Genomic DNA, 19,175 nt, shown 5'->3' on the forward strand with positions numbered 1-19,175 from the left:
TCCATTCCACCTTGTCTCCCATGTTGCCTCCTTCTAACTGACTGTGAGAGGGCAAAGGATCTACCACTACTTGCACCACTCCTGGTGCCTTGCAGGGATGTCAGGGAGTGGCTCTACCAGTCTATCTCCCTTTCATACTCTATGGTGCTTTTTAATCTTTCAATCTCCTCCATTAGCTGTTCCATCCATCAAAGAGTAGACCATCCACCTGCTTACACTACATGCTGGTGGTATCTCTGCTACCCTCCAGTATTTGCACCAGGCTTAGGCACTCCCTGCAGCCAGAGATATGAACAGCCATGTTTGTGTGCATGCTTAGTCTTGGTTGTCACAGTCTTCTTGGCAATGGCTTTAGGCTGAGCATACACCATGGCTTGCCTAGTTCCACTGAGAAGGTGATGCATGTTAGGTGAGCTGGCCTCTTCAGTGGGAAGGAGGACTGCACCTTCCCTACTCACCATGTCCATACAAACTGCTGTGAAACTCCCTACTGCCACATCATGCCATACCCCATGTCACACCCTGTTTACTCATCCTGTTCGCTGAGCTCTAGGTCACTGCACTCCTAGGGACTGCCTTCGTACACATAGGAGTTCGCACTGATCCTCCTGGCTCCACCCACACCACATTAGAGCAGCTTCAGATCAGAGGCTCCATGCTTCTCTTCTTGGGAGCAGGGGGGCTGGGGATTCCTCTCTCTCCATGTGCTTGTGTTCATGGTTTTTGTTAAGTTTATAACTCTGTGATAAAAGTCCCTTGGCACGAACCTCCAGATCTGCTCAAGGCCTATGCTGAAATGGTGGTTTTTCTGGCTTCTAAAGCTGCTGTTGATTCCATGATAATTTTTATTGACATGATAAGCTTTAAGAGCTTTTGTGGACTGTCAAAGTACTATAAATAGTCTACTCAGTTTAGCATGCAAGGATCATAGAATCATAGAAGCACAGAATGGCCTGGGTTGAAAAGGACCACAATGATCATCTAGTTTCAACTCCCCTGCTTTGTGCAGGATCACCAACCACTAGACAGGCTGCCCAGAGCCACATCCAGCCTGGCCTTGAATGCCTCCAGGGATTGGGCATCCACAACCTCCTGGGGCAACCTGCTTCAGTGTGTCACCACACTGTGTGAAAAACTTCCTCTTAATATCTAACCTAAACCTTCCCTGTCTCAGTTTAAAACCATTCCCCCTTGTCCTAACACTATCCACCCATGTAAACAGCCATTCTCCCTCCTGTTTATACGCTCCCTCCAAGTACTGGAAAGCCATAATGAGGTCTCCCTGGAGCCTTCTCTTTTCCAAGCTAAACAAGCCCAGTTCCCTCAACCTCTCCTCACAGGAGAGGTGCTTCAGCCCTCTGATCACCACATGACCTTTTTCTAACTAAACCAAGTTTTTGAAGTTTGCTAATCTTGTGTCACATAGAAATGTATTCAATACAGTTCTTATTCTCCTAGTGATATGCTGCACTAAAAATCTGATGAATAAGTAGAATCAGTCTGTTTTGCCACTGTGATATGCTCAAATTCACGAAGCATGATGCTCATTTTCTCTCCTCCTGTGCTAAAGAGAATACAGGATTGCTAACACAATAGATGACTGACTCAGTGAGGTTTCCAGAAGCTGGAAAGACCCAAACCACTTTTCCCAACATGTTCTTTACATGTACTACAGGGACCTTATCGCCCTTTACAGTATGTAGGGAGCTGGAAGGACCATCACAATTGATAGACCCTCGAGTGTTGACCAACCAGGTGGCTTCTGCCAAATGCATCTCCCAATGCTTAAACTTTCTGCCACCCATTGCTTTCAACATGGTTTTTAAGTCCATTGTATTGTTCAATTTTACCAGAAGCTGGTGCATGATAGGGGATATGATAAATCCACTCAATGCCATGATCTTCGGCCCAAGTATTTACAAGGGAATTTTTGAAATGAGTCCCATTATCTGACTCAATTCTTTCTGGGGTGCCATGTCACCATAGAACTTGTTTCTCGAGACCTAATATGGTGTTTCGGGTGGTAGCATGGGGTACTGCGTATGTTTCAAGCCACCCAGTGGTTGCCTCCACCACGGTAAGCACATAATGCTTACCATCATGAGATTGTGGCAAGGTGATATAATCAACCTGCCATGCCTCCCCATATTTATACTTTTGCCATTGCCCTTCCCCCATAGAGGTTTCATCCTCTTGACTTGTTTAATTATGGTGCATGTGTCACAGTCATGAATAACTTGTGTAATAGCATCCATACTTAAGTCCACCCCTCAGTCTCTAGCCCATTTGTATGCTGCATCCCTTCCTTGATGGCCTGAAGTCTCATGGGCCCACCGAGCTAGAAATACTTCACTCTTGTGTTGCCAGTCCAAGTCTATTTGAGCCACCTTAATTTTGGCAGCTCGATTTACCTGATGGTTGTTTTGTTGTTCTTCAGTAGCCTGACTCTTGGGCACTTGAGCATCTACATGGCGCACCTTTACAACCATATTCTTTATTCGGGCAGCAATGTCTTTCCACAGTTCAGCAGCCCAAATCAGTTTACCCCTTCTTTGCCAGTTATTTTGCTCCCACTGCTGTAACCACCCCCATAAGGCACTTGTCACCATCCACGAGTCAGTATAAAGCATTGGCCACCTCTTCCATTCAGTAACATCTAAGGCCAGCTGGACAGCCTTTACCTCTGCAAATTGGCTTGATTCTCCTTTACCTTCAGTGGCCTCTGCGACTTGTCATGTGAGGCTCCACACAGCAGCTTTCCATCTGCATCGCTTCCTTACAATACGACATGATGCACCTGTGAACAGGGAATATTTCTTTTCATTTTCTGGTAGTTCATTGTATGGTGGGGCTTCTTTAGCTCGCGATACCTCTTCTGCTGGTGACGTTCCAAACTTTTTGCCTTCAGGCCAGACCATGATCACTTCTAAGATTCCTGGATGGCTGAGGTTCCCCATCCAAGCTTGTTGCGTAATCAACACAATCCACTTGTTTCAAGAGGAAGAACCTTTCCCTTGAACATCCAGTTTAGCACTGGCAGTCAAGGTGCTAGGAGATGTGTTTCAGTACCAATTACTTTGGAAGCATCCTGAACACCCTCATACGTGGCTAAGATCACCTTTTCAGTTGGAGAGTAGCACTCTTCAGACTCTCTGTACACTCGACTCCAGAATTCCAGGGGTCAGCCTCGGGTCGCTCCTGAAGCTCTTTGCCACAAAATCCAAGTGGGATCTTTCTCTCCAGCAGCAGCATAGAGGATGTTCTTTACATCCTGTCCTGTCCATACTGGCCCCAGGGCCATGGCATGGTCAATATCCTGTTTAATCTGTTCAAAAGCCTGCTGCTGCTCAGGACCCCACACAAAATTATACTTCTTCTGTGTCACCTGATAAAGGGGGCTTACAATGAGGCTACAGTTTGGAACATATATTCTCCAAAAGCCCACTACACCCAGAAAAGGTTGTGTCTCTTTCCTATTAGTGGGCAGAGACATGACTGTGATTCTGTTGATCCGTCGGGATGTGACGACGCCCATCTTGCCACTTTATACCTAGGAACTGAATCTCCTGGGCAGGTCCTTTCACTTTGCTTCGCTTAATAGAGAAACCAGCACGCAAAAGGATCTGGATTATTTGCTCTCCTTTCTCAAAAACTTCCCTTGCTGTATTGCCCCACACAATAATGTCATCAATGTACTGTAAGTGCTCAGGAGCATCTCCCTGTTCCAGTGCGGCTTGGATCAACCCATGGCAAATGGTTAGGCTGTGTTTCCACCCCTGGGGCAAACAATTCCAGGTATACTGAATGCCCCTCCAGGTGAAAGCACACTGTGGCCTACATTCTGTGGCCAAAGGAATGGAGAAAAAGGCATTAGCAATGTCAGTGGTGGCATACCACTCGTAGCAACCTCACAACAGAAGGATCTTCTGACAGGCCAGGTGAAACAGACAGCTGCTTAACACCTTCTGTGTCTACAGCAGCTATTCCAAAGGCCCATCGATACCCTTTGGGATCCTTAAAATATCCCCTTCTGAGGTAATCAATACCAAGTACGTAGGGAGCCCCTGGGCCAATCACAATAGGGTGCTTTTGCCAGTCTTTTCCAGTGAGACTTATTTCGGCCTCCAACATAGTCAAATCTTGGGAAACCCCAGTCATCCCATGAATATAAATTGATTCTGTCCCTTTGTGACTCAAGGGCATTAGAGTGCACTATGCTCCAGTGTTCACCAGGGCCTCATATTTCTGTGGTTCTGATGTGCCAGGCCATCTAATCCACACAGACCAATATGCTCTATTATACCTTTCCCCGCCCCTGGCTGGGGGCAGGGCCCCTCTATTTGTTACCTCTGTCAGTCTTACGGTTTTTGCTGTGTCCTGCAGCGGCTGGAGCAATCACCTTTTTGGAGAAGTTCACCTTGGTGGTTGATCTGTCTTGTAATTCTTTTACCCGTGCTTGAAACTTGATGCTCGAAGTGCAGGAGTGGGTTTTTTATGCCACTTCTTCATATCTTCTCCGTGGCCACGTAGGTAATGCCACAAGGCAAAATGTGACGTAGTCTTACTGTTGTCACTTGCACAAGCAGGAGAACGTCTTCTTTTGATAGCTGAGACATTGGATGATGCAGGCTGAGAGGAAACCAGTTTGATCAGCCTGTACAGTAGGCTGTTTTGGGAATCCTGGCTCATCAGGAATAAAAGTGGGGCTATGTAACATTTCCACCACAGTGTATTCTCTCAAATAATGGATGCCTTTTCCATATCAGTCCATTTCTTTTTCTCAGGCATCAGATTGTCTTTGAAGGGGTATCTTTCTTTCACAGCTAACAGCATCACTTCCAGAGGATGAAGGACCCATTCTGGCATGTACTAATACCTCTGTCAATGGCTGAGTCCCTAGCAATGCCACCCAGTTGGCAAGCTTCTCTACTATCTAGCCATACACTGTTGGCCCCACTGTTCCAACATCGAAGTAAACAGGTGACAGTAGGCTCATTTGGGTGGCATGAAAACTCTTTTCTCAGACCTCAAATTTCATTCATTTTCAGAGGTCGATCAGTAATGGTAACAATGTCTTGCTCACCTCCTACTCTTTCAATGACTTCTTGTTGCCCTCCTGGGCATTGGTGACAGCGATCTTACTGAGGGTCTCAGCTCTCCCTCTGGATGCCCTGGATCTCAGAGCCACTTCTCTGGACCTCTTTCCTCCTCTTCTCTAGCAGCGTCTGCTTCCTCTACTTTCTCCTCCTCTTTCTTCTGCTCTAAGCGAGTTGAGATTTGTTTTGTTTTCCGTCCTCTCACAGGGTCAACTGACATCAATTGTGGTGCCTCCCGTAGTTGATCAGTTCCGATACTTGGCATGGAGTCTGTCTTGTTCGATTATGAGGGTATTTAGTTCAGATTCAAGCATGACTCGATGAGCCTGCATTCTGTTTAATTCAATTTGGAGACTGAATTTTGTGTGCTGGAAGGCATCTTTCTCAGTTCAGAGTACGTCCCGTTCGGACTTGAGGATGTCCCTCTCAGACCAGAGTGTGTCTCACTTGGACTGGCAGGCATCTCGCTCAGACCGGAGGGTGTTTTGTTGAGATTGAAGACTGTCGAGTTTGGATTACAAGGAGTCTCTCTCGATTAGGACGGCATTTCTCCCAGATTGGAGGGAGTCCTGCTCAGATTGGAGGGCTTTTCTCTTGACTTGGAGATTCTCCCTCTCAGATTGGAGACTGTCTCTTTAAGCTTGGAGACTCTTTCTGGACCTGTCGGCTCTCAGACACTCTCTTTCAGCACAGTGACTATCTCTCAATTTCACAAACTCTCTCCCTCTCTGGGATAGTACTGAATAAGGCCCGATATGCATTAGCCAGGCTCCAAATTGTTTGTGCCTCCTCAGATCTGCCTGAGCCACAGTATCCCTGTCTCAAATATCTGTTTAAGCTCTCAGGGTCTTTCAGGTGTTCAGGAGTAAAGTTTCATGACACCAAAGATATCCATCTCACTAAGGACTCTCCCAAGCCTCTCCACACTCCCTGCCACTCAGTATGCTCTGGTTCTGGGGAAGGCTTCCTCAAAATATGATAAATACAAGTACTGAGTGAAACAATGAACAATACATTCAGGGAGATTAACAGCGTGATCAGATCAGCATTCAAAAACTGCATAAAGGATTCAAGGGAGAGACTGGGAGCCTGCTTAAAAATCACAAGTTCTGTAAAATTAGAAGATCCCTCTGCAAACAGGTGTAAAAGAGAAAGTGGAATAATTTTTATTTTTTTTTCTCTTTACAGAAGTAAGATAGCAGTGCTCAAAGTTTACAAATATCCCAGAATATTGGCAGTCTGCCTGGACTTTCAAGGTCAAGTCTTCAGTGATCACCTGCAAAAGAGATAAATTTTCCCAATGAAGCTCTCCAAGAGCAGAGAGAGATTTGTTTTAAAAGATAAAAAGCAGCTTCTCTGCCAAGAATGTTGATGGTTTAAAGGCTGGTTCAGCCCGGTTCTGTGACTAGTGGGGTGGAGGAATTTTGCAAAATCCGCGCCTCTGGAAACAGGAAACAGCGGATCCCAAAATAATTAAAAACAGCGGCAACGATCTGAGGAGAAACAAACTAATTTACTAAATATGGTATCGGAATGCAAGATAACACTCTGTAATACAATTGTAGTGGAATTCCAGGGTCACAGCCTGAACCAATGGGTGGGCTATGTGAGTGTGTGGGTGCCTGGAACAGGGTGGGGTGGTCTGGAGCCACCCCTTCTGTCTCTGCAATACTTCCTGTGCAGTCTGAGTCTGCGCGGGTCGCTCTCTTTGCCCCCGCCCTTCTCTCCGGCGGCGCTCTCCCGACGGTACGAATGGGGGAGGGACACATTCCTCAGCTCGTCTCTCTCAACACGCTATTACTGGGAGGGGTGAGTCAATTCGTTTTGATATCTTTTCCTCGTGTGCCTATTTCTCAAATAAAGGCTCTGTCATTGCCTTCATTTGTTCTACATACAGTATAATTAGAAATGAAGCTAATAAATCAAATATGATGAGAGAAAGAGTATCTGAAAGTGGTAGGCCTTACAGTAATGCTGAGGTGATGCGTGCAGTCAGGATGAGCAACAGGGAGGAGAGCTGAGGGGAAAAAGGGACATCAGGTGGCCTTGCCAGGGGTTGTATCTCCTCTCTGACTGCAAAGCCCTAAAGTATGTAGTTGTCATGGTTTTATGATCTTTGGTTGTCAGTATTCCACATCACAACATCATGCAGTGTACTGGGAGTTAAAGAGCAAATGCTTTAGTTCCAGGTACCTGTCTGGAAGAGAACTATGTTCCCCAAGAGCTTTTTCAAATACTGTTATAATTCCTGCTCAAGGGAACAGATATAAGGGCACAGGTCATCTGACTCAGCCCTCTTCTCGTCTCGCCGTGTTCCCTGTCGGATCAGCTTGCTACTGCTGCTCCCGACTGCACGCAAGGCTTCAGTACTAGTGTAAGGCCTTTGGCTCTTGGACCATCTTTCTCTCAATTACTTTTGATTTATATTGTATTATAGTGTGTTATCTTACATTCCAATACTATATTTAGTAAATTAGTTTGTTTCTCCTCAGATCGTTGCCGCTGTTTTTAATTATTTTGGGGTCCCCTGTTTCCCTTGCTGGAGGTGCGGATTTTGCGAAATCCCTCTGCCCCACTAGTCACGGAACCAGGCCGAACCAGCCCTTAAACCGTTGACAGTAGTTCTTCTCTTCTGGACAGGTGTCCAGAACTGGAGCATTAACACTTTAACTCCCAGTGCACTACATGATGTTATGATGTGGAATACCAGTAACTAAAAATCATAAAACCATGAAAACTGGGCACTGAATTGTCATGGGAAGCCATCTTGATCTGACATATCGACCCTGAGCAAAATGCTGATGTGTCCAGATTTTTCATCTTATGGAAATGCTATGTATAAATTCCAAAGTGATTTTTCTCCACAGTTGCCACAGACTGCAGTGGTTTTGAGTAACCATTTCTCCTGAGTGTGCCAAGAGCACAAATGGGAGGAGAATGAGCTGAAAAATACGCCTTCTTTTAATCAAATGTTTCTGCACTTCTTATGCTCTTCAAAGAGCGGGGGACTTGATTCGAATTGATTCCGCTTAATGAAAGAGGGTTTGATTTTGTGATTCTACCGGGACGGTTTAGATTCTGCTTATATTCCACAGGAGCATTCTTTTGTGGTGAGAAAAACATAGATGCCAGACTCCTTGTCAGCAGGGGGTCTGGGTTCTGCTTAGTGCTTACATTCCACAGGAGCACTCTTTTGAGGTAAGAAAGATATAGTGCCAGACTCCTTGTGGGCAAGATAAGGAGAACCGGAGGAGGGAAACAGGAGAAGAATAAGCCCCAGTCTCCTTGTCAGCAAGACAATGAGGAAGGGATGAACCTAGTCAGCAAGGATTAGGATAACGAGGAGGAAAGGAGGCTAAAATTCAAGAAGACCTAATGAGGAAGAGTGTTTACTTCATTCCAAGGGACCACCAGATGGGGATGTGACCACCCAGAGGAGGATACAACGCATGCGCCGGAGGGGAGGGACTTGATTAATGAATATGTAGTGGGGTTCAACATAACCTATTGAATATGTATGAACTTGACTTACAAATATGTAACATTTCTGTGGACCAGTATGCAAGTTAGGAGGAGCTATCCCCTTTGTATCCAACTCTGCGCAGCGTTGATTAAAACATACCTGATTTTATAACTACTTTGTGGTTATAGAGTTTGATTCCGCAAGTCACTCTCATCCAAGTTGATACTGATTCCATGACAAAAGGTAGCTGAAATTCTATCTAAACTTTTACATGCAAAAGCAACAAGAACCTCTGCTTAGCCTCCTGCGTGCTCTGCCAGTGCTCGTGGTGACATGGCACAGATAGGTCTCCTCTGTTAGGAAGTACTATTTCCCTTCCCCAAACATTCTCTTTAAGTAGTTCACTTGCAGCCAACACAAAGCCAGAAATGATTAACAGGCAGTAAGGAATACTGCTAGGAAATCATTTCAGAAAGTCTAAGCCTCATTTTAACAAATGCTGCCTTTTTCTAGAATAGTATCAATTCTTTTTGCTTTTCCTCTTTCCTTTGACTAACAACAGAAACAAGGAAAATTAAAAAAGAAACTCCTGATTAGTTCAGAAAAATACCTTGAGTACATTTCAACTTGCACCAGCTGGCTCATAAACATCATAAAACACTGCAGCTTTACCTCCAGGGGATGACGGCAGCTTTTTGTAGCTCAATGGCTCTGCAAACCAACAAAAGCAAGCCAATGTTCAGCAGAGAATCAACAGCTGTGTTTGATTTAGTCCTTTCAAGGTCTGTGAAGCCAATTGTTCAGGAGATCAGAATTTAGTCAAAGCTCTTTCCTTCTGCAATTAAGCAGACTGAAGAGGAGTCACTATGTGCAGAGTTGCCCAGACTAACTAACCGCTGAGAACATCAGCACCAGATAACAAATAGAGGGGAAATATTTCAGGTACATATTGAAAAAGAAAACAACAACAAATCATACTAAAGTAACTTGAGAATACTTTGCAATAAATAGTTTTCACTTCTTTGCAATAAATAGTTTTCACTTCTTTGCTTTTGGCAGTTTTGTATTTACTCCAGAATACAGAATAGTCCAGGAGAACAGGCCCTGGAGAATCACACTGTCAAGCTTGCTACAGGTGGGTAGAAGAAATGACAACAGAGAAAAGAAACCAGAAGGGCCTCTCCATAAAATCTGTAACATCATCCCTTACTGAAAGTATGGATTAAAAGCAGGTATTTTATCAGTCTTTGCCTCTGAACTCACATTCATGAAGAATTCTTATTCTGCTCCATAACTGTATATAACATGATCACTTCTGTCAGTGGCATATATAGCATATATCCTTTAGTAGATGAGGTTATCTTTTTGCCCGAGATGGTAAAAGATGTCTATAATTCTTTTTCAGAATTCCTGTTAAAATTTTCATATCTAAACAGTCCAGCTGATGCATTCTAAGGCATTTTAGAACCATGTGTTAACAGTCTCATTTAGCTATTAATTAGCACTCTGCATATTAGGCTATGGTCAGCTTGCCTGGCTTGATTCTCTACTGCTTTATGCTCACATTTATCAGGAACAAGCCAACTCCATAATCCTGCTGGGACTGAACATGTGACATTCACATGAGATCAGCCCAATCTACTAAGCCTTTCCTAGAGCTATTAAGGAGCAGAACACCAGGTACTAAGAACAGAAGAACTTCAGAGGTATGATTCTCTTCACTTACTGTTTTTTTCCTTTGTATTTAATTATTGTTATTTTTTTTTTTTTTTTGCTGTTGTTCCAGGTCATTACAGAGACATACATCAGCCATCTAAAATAAGTTTGGATTCTTGAGTGTCAGAATTGCTTTCAGGTAAGGACCTGAAGGCACTTCTATAGCAGATTTATAAAAAAAGCAAAGAAAAATAAGTGAGCAAATTTCCTACATGAATCTTGTAAAGGTTCAACTAGCTTACCAAAAACCCTAGAACTATTTATTTCTCATAAGTCTTGAGACCAACCCAAATGGGGCATTTATCCAAACTATATAACAGCTCAGTGTTGACTGAGCAGGATGTTGGGCTGCAGAGCAAGAAAAAAGAACAAATTCCAGAGCATCTGTCATAATTACAAAATATACCAGTGAAACTTGGTCATCAGTCCCCTAAAGTAGTGATCACTTCTAACCTTAGATACAGATTATAAAGCAAACAGAAGTTATTTGAACTCTGAGGTTCTTATGCTAAGTAAGCATTACTGTGTTCTTACCCACCAGGAAACCCATCTACTAGACACAGTTTAATACAATAAACAGTGCTGTTTTCACATATTCAACACTGATGAACATCTCATTAAATTCAAAACATCTTGAAGACTTCACTTACTTTAAAAACGCAGTGTGGAGTGGTAAATATGCCTTCTTTACAGAGTTATAGAAGAAAAAATAACACATCACACTTTAGCAGTTTATAATAAAAAAAAACTGTACTGTCTCCTTAAAAAAATTGCTCTGGCATATCTGTTCAGTTCTAACATTAATCCAAAGTTAGCTAGTACTACTTCTTTTCTTGTGATGTAACTCCTTTAGCATATAACTGTCTGCAATTATCGTTTTTTTAAACAAATGTTAACATCAGAGATGTGAATGTTTAAAGGCAGTATCTGTGTTACACTGCTTCCTTCAGCTGCAGTACAGAAAGCAATGCCACACAGACAAGCTGCACATGCCACAGCTGTATTACTTAAGGGTATGGAGTAGGTTCCACATGCTTTTTTTTCTGCTACTAAGAATAAATTTTAAATCAGTAACTTTTGCCTTGGATAGATACAGTTAATCTAGCTTCAGGTAGAAAAACACAGTGAAGATGAGAAGATTCTGATTTAACATGAAAAAAGTCACTAAAATCAGCTTTTACTTTTGTAAGCAACATGTAATTGGGAATACAGGACAATTCAAGGACATAAAACTATTAGAGAATGTTCAAAGGAGAGATACAAAGATGGTGAAGGGTCTAGAAGGGAAGATGTATCAGAAGCAGCTGAGATCCCTTGATGTGTTCAGCCTGGAGGAGACCGAGGGAAGAACTCATAGCCTACGGCTTCCTCATGAGGGGGCGCAGAAGGCAGGTGCTGATCTCATCTCCCTGGTGACCAATGACAGAACCTGAGATAATGGCATGAAGCAGTGACAGGGGAAGTTCTGGCCGGATATCAGGAGAAGGTACTTCATTGAGAGGGTGGTCGGGCATTGGAACAGCCTCCCATGGAAGTGGTCAAGGCACCAAGCTTGCTGGAGCTCAAGAAGCATCTGGACAACACTCTTGATTTTTGAGCCAGAAGTTGGACTTGATGATCCTTAGGGGATCCTTCCAACATGAGATATTCTATGGTTCTATGATTCAATAATACAGAAGATAAAGCACTTTAATGTTACTTCAGGATCAATGCACAGCTTAACAATAACAAACAAACAAAAATCCCCAATCCACATTTTCTATTTGCTAAGATGTGGTTTCAGCTTTCCATCCTAACTGCAGAACTGACCACCAGGACAAGGGTTGTCCTGGCCACCAAAGTGCTAAGTCTGCTTGAATCTGTTGCAGGAACACTGCTGACTGTTGCAAAAATCAAGCCTCTCTTTAACTACAGTGGGAGGGACATTGCTTCCTTGATTCCCTCCTACCAAACCAAATATTTGAGGGCTGTGTGGCGAGCAGTTACCAGGGAAGACCAAGGTACAAATAGTTGTTATAAGTATCTCAGCTTTCTCCTTATATGCTGTTACCAGCCTGGCCGTGTCACTCACTAGGGTGGGTACACCCTTGTGGACTTTCCTTTTCTGACTGAGGTACCTATAGAAGCCTTGCTTGTTCTTTTTGGCACTCCTAGCCAAGTTTGTTTCAAGCTGGGCCTTGTCTTTTCTGACCTCATCTCTACACAGCCTAGCAGCTTCCTTCTATTCTTCCACAGTTCCTGTTTCCGCTGCCTGTGCATTTTCTTCTTGCTCTTCCGTTTGACTAGCAGGTCCCGGTTCAGCCATGCCAGTCTCTTGCCTTCTTTTCCTGATTTTCTACACCTGGGCATGGAGAGCTCTTGCACCCTGAAGAAAGCCTCCATAAACATATGTCAGCTCTGTTCTGCACCCTTGCCCATAAGGACAATTTCCCAAGGTGTCTTGCTGACTAACTCCCTGAAGAGCTGGAATTTGGATTTCCCAAAGTTTAGCATCCTAATTTTACTCTTTGCCTGTCTCATATCCCTCTGGAGCATGAACTCATCCATAGCATAGTCACTTCAGTCCAGGCAGCCTTCAATCCTGATGTCACCAATCAGTTCATTTGCACTGGTGAGCAACAGGTCCTGCACTGCATCCCCCTCACTGGGGCCATCAATTAAGTGACTCAGGAAGTTAACCTCAATGCATTCCAGGAGCCTCCTGGATTACCTACAGCTCACTGTGCTACTTTTCCAGCAGATGTCTAGGTGGTTGAAAGCAGGATGAGTGCTGGTGATCACAATGCCTCCAGTAGCTAGATACAGAAGGCCTCACCAACAGGCACTGCTTGATTGGGTGTCCTGTAGTAGACACTGATCACAAGGCTCCCTTTGCTGCCTTGGTCTCTAACTGTCACCCAAGGGCTTCTGACTTGCTCATGACTGTTCTTTTGGGACAGCTCTTCACATTCTATTCCTTTATTGAAGTAGGTAGCAACACCCTCACCCCTTCTTCCTCTCCCGTTCCTTCTGAACAGCTTGTAGCTGTTAATAGCCACACTCTTACCAGCTTTTGGTGACGACAACTATATTGTGGTTTTTAAAGCAGCACAGTAGCTTCCAGCTCCTCCTGTCTGTTTCTAAAGCTGTGTGCATTGGTGTAGAGGCACTTCCACTGAGCAAGTGACACTTGTCACTTCCTTAATGGATAACTCCTTAATTCCTTTTAACTATTTCCCTTGATTTTCTGCATTGCCTTTTCCTATTGCTTCAGCAGTCACTGCTTTATCATCATAGACTTTTTTATGTGCTGTAGTGTTGCCAGCCCCTCTCAAGGCCAGCACCCTGTCCCTCTAATATAGTTATACCATCTCACACCTCATGGGAAGGCTCACTATCACCCCTGCTCCCCTTCACCCCTAGTTTAAAGCCCTCCCAATGAGCTTCACTAGCTTTTCCCCAAGGACCCTTCTCCCCCTTTGAGAAAGGCAAATTCCATCCGGTGCCCACAAACCTGGTACCATATAGGCTAATTGGTTGTCAAAAAAACCCACAAATTTCAGCCACAAAGCCAGGTATTTAAAGATATGATCCTTTGGTTTGTTTCTGTGTCCTTACCCAATACAGGAGGCAGAGAAGAATAAAATATTTAAAAGCCTAGTGTTAAAGAGCAAAAGAGTATTATTTTATTTGCCAGTGCTATGATTTAAAGAAAAAGATTAAACTTTGTAAAGATATGAGGGGATTAATACCTTTATGCTTACTAGTGTCACCTTGCAAATAATAAAGAAGTTTCTCAAATAAATTGCAGAACATACTCCTTTCTGCTCTAACTGCTATGCCAAAACACATCAGGGGCACATTTTCTGCAGGGGAGAGCTGATGAGCTCCCATTATCATTAACAAGAAAGATGCAATTAAAGCCCTGCTTTGAGACCTTTTCCTTGGTGGCAAGAGTCTTCACGACAGCTATAGTTGTTGTCTTATTCCTCTTAATTGTCAATATTTGACTGTTCTCTACCCACAATCAGTACTGGATAAACTGAAGGGATGCTGCAAGATTGCTCTGGTGCTGTGTCAACTGACGTGTGGTATAGTCAATATGCCAAAGGGATGGGATGCCATCCAGAAAGAACTAGACAGGCTTGAGCAGTGGGCCCAGGTGAACCTCACAAGGTTCAACAAATTCAGGTGCAAGATCTTGCAACTTGGTCGTGGCAACCCCCACTATCAGTACAAGCTGGAGGATATACTGGGGTACTGGTGGATGGCAAGCTGGACATAAACTAGCAATGTGCCCTCACAGCCCGGACAGCCAACTCTGTCCTAGGCTGCATCAAAAAAATCATGGCGAGCACACTGAGGGAGGTGATCCTGCCCTTCTACTCTGAAATGGTAAGGCCTCATCTGGAGTACTGTGTCCTGATATGGAGTCCTCAGTACAGGAGAGACACAGACCTATTGGAGCATGTCTAGAGGAGAGCCTCAAAAATGATCTATAGGATGGAACACCTCCCCTACGAGGACAGTCTGAAAAAGCTGGGGCTATTCAGCTTGAGAAGGCTCTGGAGAGACCTGAGAGTGGCCTTTTGATATCTAAAGGGGAGCTACAAGAAAGAAAGGGATAGACTCTTTAGGAGCATTGTTAGTGATAGAAAAAGGGGAAATCATTTCAAACTAGAAGAGGGGAGATTTAGGTTCATTATAAGGAAAAAGTATTTTACAGTAAGGGTGGTAAGGCACTGTAACATTTGGCCTAGAGATGTGGTGGAGCCCCCTGGAGACATTCAAGATCAGGCTGGATCAGGCTCTGAGTAACCTATCTAGCTATGAATGTCCCTGTTTGCTGCAGGGAAGTTAGACTAGATGATCTTTAAAGGTCCTTTACAACACTAAGGATTCAATGATTCTGAGATTCCATGTAAGGACAGAGCACAACCCTGCCAAAAAAGACTTGGGAGTACTGATGGATAGCAAGCTGCTCATGAGCTAGCAGTGTGCTCTCTCATAATATGCTCTCATGAGCAATGAGATCTAACTGCAGATAACTCTGTTCCTTGTAGGAGAATTAGACTAGATGATCTTTAAGGGTCCATTCCAACTCAAATGGTTCTATGGTTCTATGATTTAAGAAATGCTCACTTGTTTATCATGGTGTTCAAGTACATAAAGGTACTTTGGAAAAGCAACTGTACACAGGACAAGGTATTCCTAGAGACTACTGTTGAGTACCTCTGGCTTCCTTTTCATCACTTACAGACTCATGCATTGCTTGAAATAAAATGTACATGAACACAACACTGTCACCGCCATCTCAGAGTCAATTAAAGCTGAAAGTATTTAGCAGCTCTTAGGAGAAACTTAACATCTCTCAGGCTCAAGCACCACGTCTTGCTGTTACCTGTTGGATCTTTGGCAAAAGAATAAAAAGAAGAGGGTAGGGTGTAGAACTTACACAGAGCTTACATTCTGACACAGGGCTGCATGTCTCAGAATCAGCAGATTAGTTCAGCGGAATAAAAAGCAACAATGTTTCACCATGAGGTGCTCAACAGCCCAGTTTTGAAAGCTGAGGAAGCACAATAATGCATCCAGAAGTACCAAATCCAGTTCTCTGGGACACGAGAGAAGATGAGATGAGGACTCTGACTGAGAAGACAGATGCTGATATTATACAGTCAAAATTGTTTTCCTTCTCTTCATAAGAAGGCAACAGATGGCAGAATTTGTCCTAAAAATTGAGGAAAACAAGCCACTACATTAGAGAAAGGCAAACTGTACATTATTAACATTTTAGACAGCACATGAAGAATCAAAGGGATAGTTTGGTATCTAAAATATGGCAAATTTATAATAAAAATCACAAGCTACTAACACTGATGTGGATGGACGGCTGACCCAGGGAGGTCATGTTTATCTCCCCCTGGGTCAGTGCGAGCAAAACAGCTGCTATGGATCACTGTCACACAGAACAACGATGGGAGTAGGCGAAAGGAATGCAGAGCTGTGATAGAGACCGCTGTGCCAGGTGCCGTGAGACAAGCTGCAAGCAACTGCAAGTTATGAGAACTGTGCCTTGTTATACTTAGCATGTTATTTGTACCGCTTTCTATAAACGGCTGTGTGCAGTTATTAAATGGCTTGGCTACTAGAAACCAGATGGGTGAGTAGCCTCGTCCCTCGCCGCACCTCATCTGATTATTACTTTCCAGGAACTTTCAGACTTGTTGTTTGACAATAATTGGCGCCTGAACAGCAAAGGAACCTTGGAGGAAGATTGAACAGGTATATTCTCAGAAGAAATCCTCCAGAGCCCTTTCTATGCAACAACTCACTTGTGCAATGAAAAGAGATCTATGTCCTTACTGAGCACAAATGCTGCCCTTTAAGAAAAAGCCTACAGGCTATCAGAAGTCTCAGTTATGCTTCTCCTGTTCAGGCTTGCATTTTCCTTTTTGATTTTCATATACAAGTAATTCTATAGATTCACTTTTTGTTTCATGACCAAAAAAGAGACCTCCTGATACTTATCAATAAGGGTAAAGATCAGCTCTAAAAAGTGAATTGCCACATAAAAAATTATTTAAAAATTCCTACTCAGAAGACATGAAGTCTTAAGGGAATAAACCAGAAAGAAGATATGATGACAGCGTAACTACTGATAAGTAAAGTAGACCCCTACATGGTTAATGAAAGTGTCTCCTCTCCTGGAGTCTTATTTACTGGTAAAGCAGTCCTTGAACAAACTCCAGACTTTTCTTTTCTGTAGTTGTGCAGATGTACATGTGTGAAGATGTGCCTGACTACTTTAAATACATTCATACAACTTTCCCAGGTTTTGAGCTCTTACCCTGACAAACCATGTAACATTTTACAAAGAAACTTCATACTGAGTATTCTGAAAACACTTGGGTTATGCAGAGGAACAAAACATACTGCTTCATCTTTTTAGAGCATGTGCAGTCAGATAGCAAGGAGCAGAGAAAATGGAAAAAAACTGCAGACAGCTGTTTGAAGTCTCCCATCTCTCTGGGGCAGAAATTGGGTAGGCTACAGGGAGGCAGAAGTTTCCCTAAGTATTTTGCTATTGACGTCTGCTGCAGCTTTTCTGGTGGTGACAGAGAACCACAATGTTCCACTGGAGCATTAGCACTTCAGATGGCAGAACACCTCCTGCCCAGTACAGCACAAAGGCATTAATTAGAGAGAAAGAGAGAAGAAAATAAATACACATACAGAATGATAGCTGGGTTACTAAACTGAAGCTTAGTAACTGTCCTCACTTTCACCAGATTAACTCACAGGAATGGTCCCCACTTCTACACAATTTAGCTATACAATGTATGGCCCTAGCTCATTTCTTAAAAACTTGTGATTCAGAAAACAAGATATTGAAAAGATAACAGGAATTCTAGTTATTACTAGAATTACTTAGTACTAATTTTAAGATGAAAGGTTGGCTTCAAGAAGTCTGAAGGAACTGGTGTAAAAGTGTTTAATGCATCAGTAACCTTGTCTTTAGTGGGCAGAAGCATCACATCTGGGTTAGGCTCCTGCGGCTGATAGAGTAACCTGAGATTTTAATCTTGCTGTATCTCCTCACAGTGCCACTGACTCTACAGAGTTAAAGGACCAGAACAGATGTTTCAGTTAGCAAGGTCAGCAAGTTTGCGGTCTTGAATACATACAAGCAGCTCTCTCTGTCACGTAAGATTACAACTATTTCAAACAACTGTTTGGTGAGAGTAGCTGCAATTTCAGTGGCTCCAATAAAGCTCTAATAAAACCAGAAGGAAATAAAGAAGAAGAACCTTTTATAGTTACCTGACATATGGATGCAATTAAGAAAAAAAAATAAAGCTGCGACTCTCCTGCATAAACAAATATACCTTTTGATCACAGTCCAATATGCTTGGTTGGATTTTTTTTTTTTTTTGTATCAAGGTTTTATTTGTTCTTTTTTTTGTTTTGTTTTGTTTTGTTTTGTTTTTTGTTTTAAGGAATAAAGACAGGGAGATTGTCCAAATGTGTTCATCTAAAGAAATATCAGCTATCTCTTCCATAAAAATGTTTAGACCTTAAAAATGAACAGCTAATTTTATACATTTTACTGGTTGCAAAACGATTTCCAGTTGACAGTGACTTTCTGAACCTACATTTTCACTTCTTTCCACTATTCCTTAGTGAACAAACCTACAAGTCACAAAACCTAAAAAACGCTGCCTATTGTAGTGCCTCTCTGTTCCCTGGCTGTCTATCTTCCCAAAGACTAGCTATTGAGTGTAAGAAAACACCCTAATCTTGGTGATAACATCTTCCTTTTGTTTTTCTGCAGTCAGATTGCTCCTGCTTGCATCGAGGAGAGGTTCCAAATGCTCAGGACAGCTGATCTGAAAAGGTGAGACAGGAGCTACACAGACATGGAAACCAGTCTAAGTGTGGGAGAAGCTCTTTAGGAGAAAAAAAAAAAAAAAAGAATTCATGCTGGCCAAAGCACCATGGCAGAACCTGAAGCCCTTCTCATTTCTGAATGCACCTTTCCCACACCAAAGCACCAGCTGTCCTGCAGACACTAAGAAGGTGTCATCCTTCTTTGTCTGCCTTCTTTCGTGTAGTTTGGTCAGGAATGACCAAAGTACTACCCAGTGCGATAACAGGCAAGGTTCTGGCATTCTCAGTCCCTATAGTGCAAAGACAGCTGCAAGAATTTTGGGTGTATTGAAATACTGGTGTTCTTTTTACCCCACTTACCGCAGCTGCTGAGGCCTTTATATTAGGACTGGAGGAGAATGGAACAAGATGCCTTCCAGCAAGCAAAACTACTGTTAAATAGGCCCAGACACTGGATATATTCAATGCTACCCTTCCAGCTGAACTAGATGTCCATGTAACTCAGGATAGGTTTGTCTGGGGCCTATGGC

The 19,175-nt window shown here is 43.1% G+C and overlaps 1 protein-coding gene and 1 long non-coding RNA gene across 23 annotated transcripts in view; one reads left to right on the plus strand and one right to left on the minus strand.

The window, feature by feature from the left end:
• The window catches only part of TPK1 (thiamin pyrophosphokinase 1), a 347,987-nt gene that overhangs the window by 174,157 nt on the left and 154,655 nt on the right, over positions 1-19,175 (minus strand). For 9 of the 21 annotated variants that reach the window (XM_025147592.3, XM_040696441.2, XM_040696444.2 and 6 more), the window contains one exon: positions 9,232-9,270. The exons of 11 other annotated variants lie outside the window; for them this stretch is intronic. In XM_025147592.3, coding sequence (XP_025003360.2) covers positions 9,232-9,270 — 39 coding nt within the window. Of the gene's footprint in view, positions 1-9,169; positions 9,271-19,175 lie in introns of all 21 variants that reach the window. One more of the 21 variants, XM_046933897.1, reaches the window with a different exon arrangement.
• Positions 6,813-19,175, plus strand: part of LOC107051642 — a 33,271-nt gene continuing 20,908 nt past the window's right edge. For both annotated transcript variants that reach the window (XR_001463320.4, XR_006937225.1), the window contains exons 1-4: positions 6,813-6,905; positions 9,619-9,694; positions 10,346-10,414; positions 18,590-18,652. This is a non-coding gene — a long non-coding RNA (uncharacterized LOC107051642). The remainder of the gene's footprint in view (positions 6,906-9,618; positions 9,695-10,345; positions 10,415-18,589; positions 18,653-19,175) is intronic.

This window comes from Gallus gallus, chromosome 2, assembly GCF_016699485.2.
Source record: "Gallus gallus isolate bGalGal1 chromosome 2, bGalGal1.mat.broiler.GRCg7b, whole genome shotgun sequence".
Lineage (NCBI taxonomy): Eukaryota > Metazoa > Chordata > Aves > Galliformes > Phasianidae > Gallus > Gallus gallus.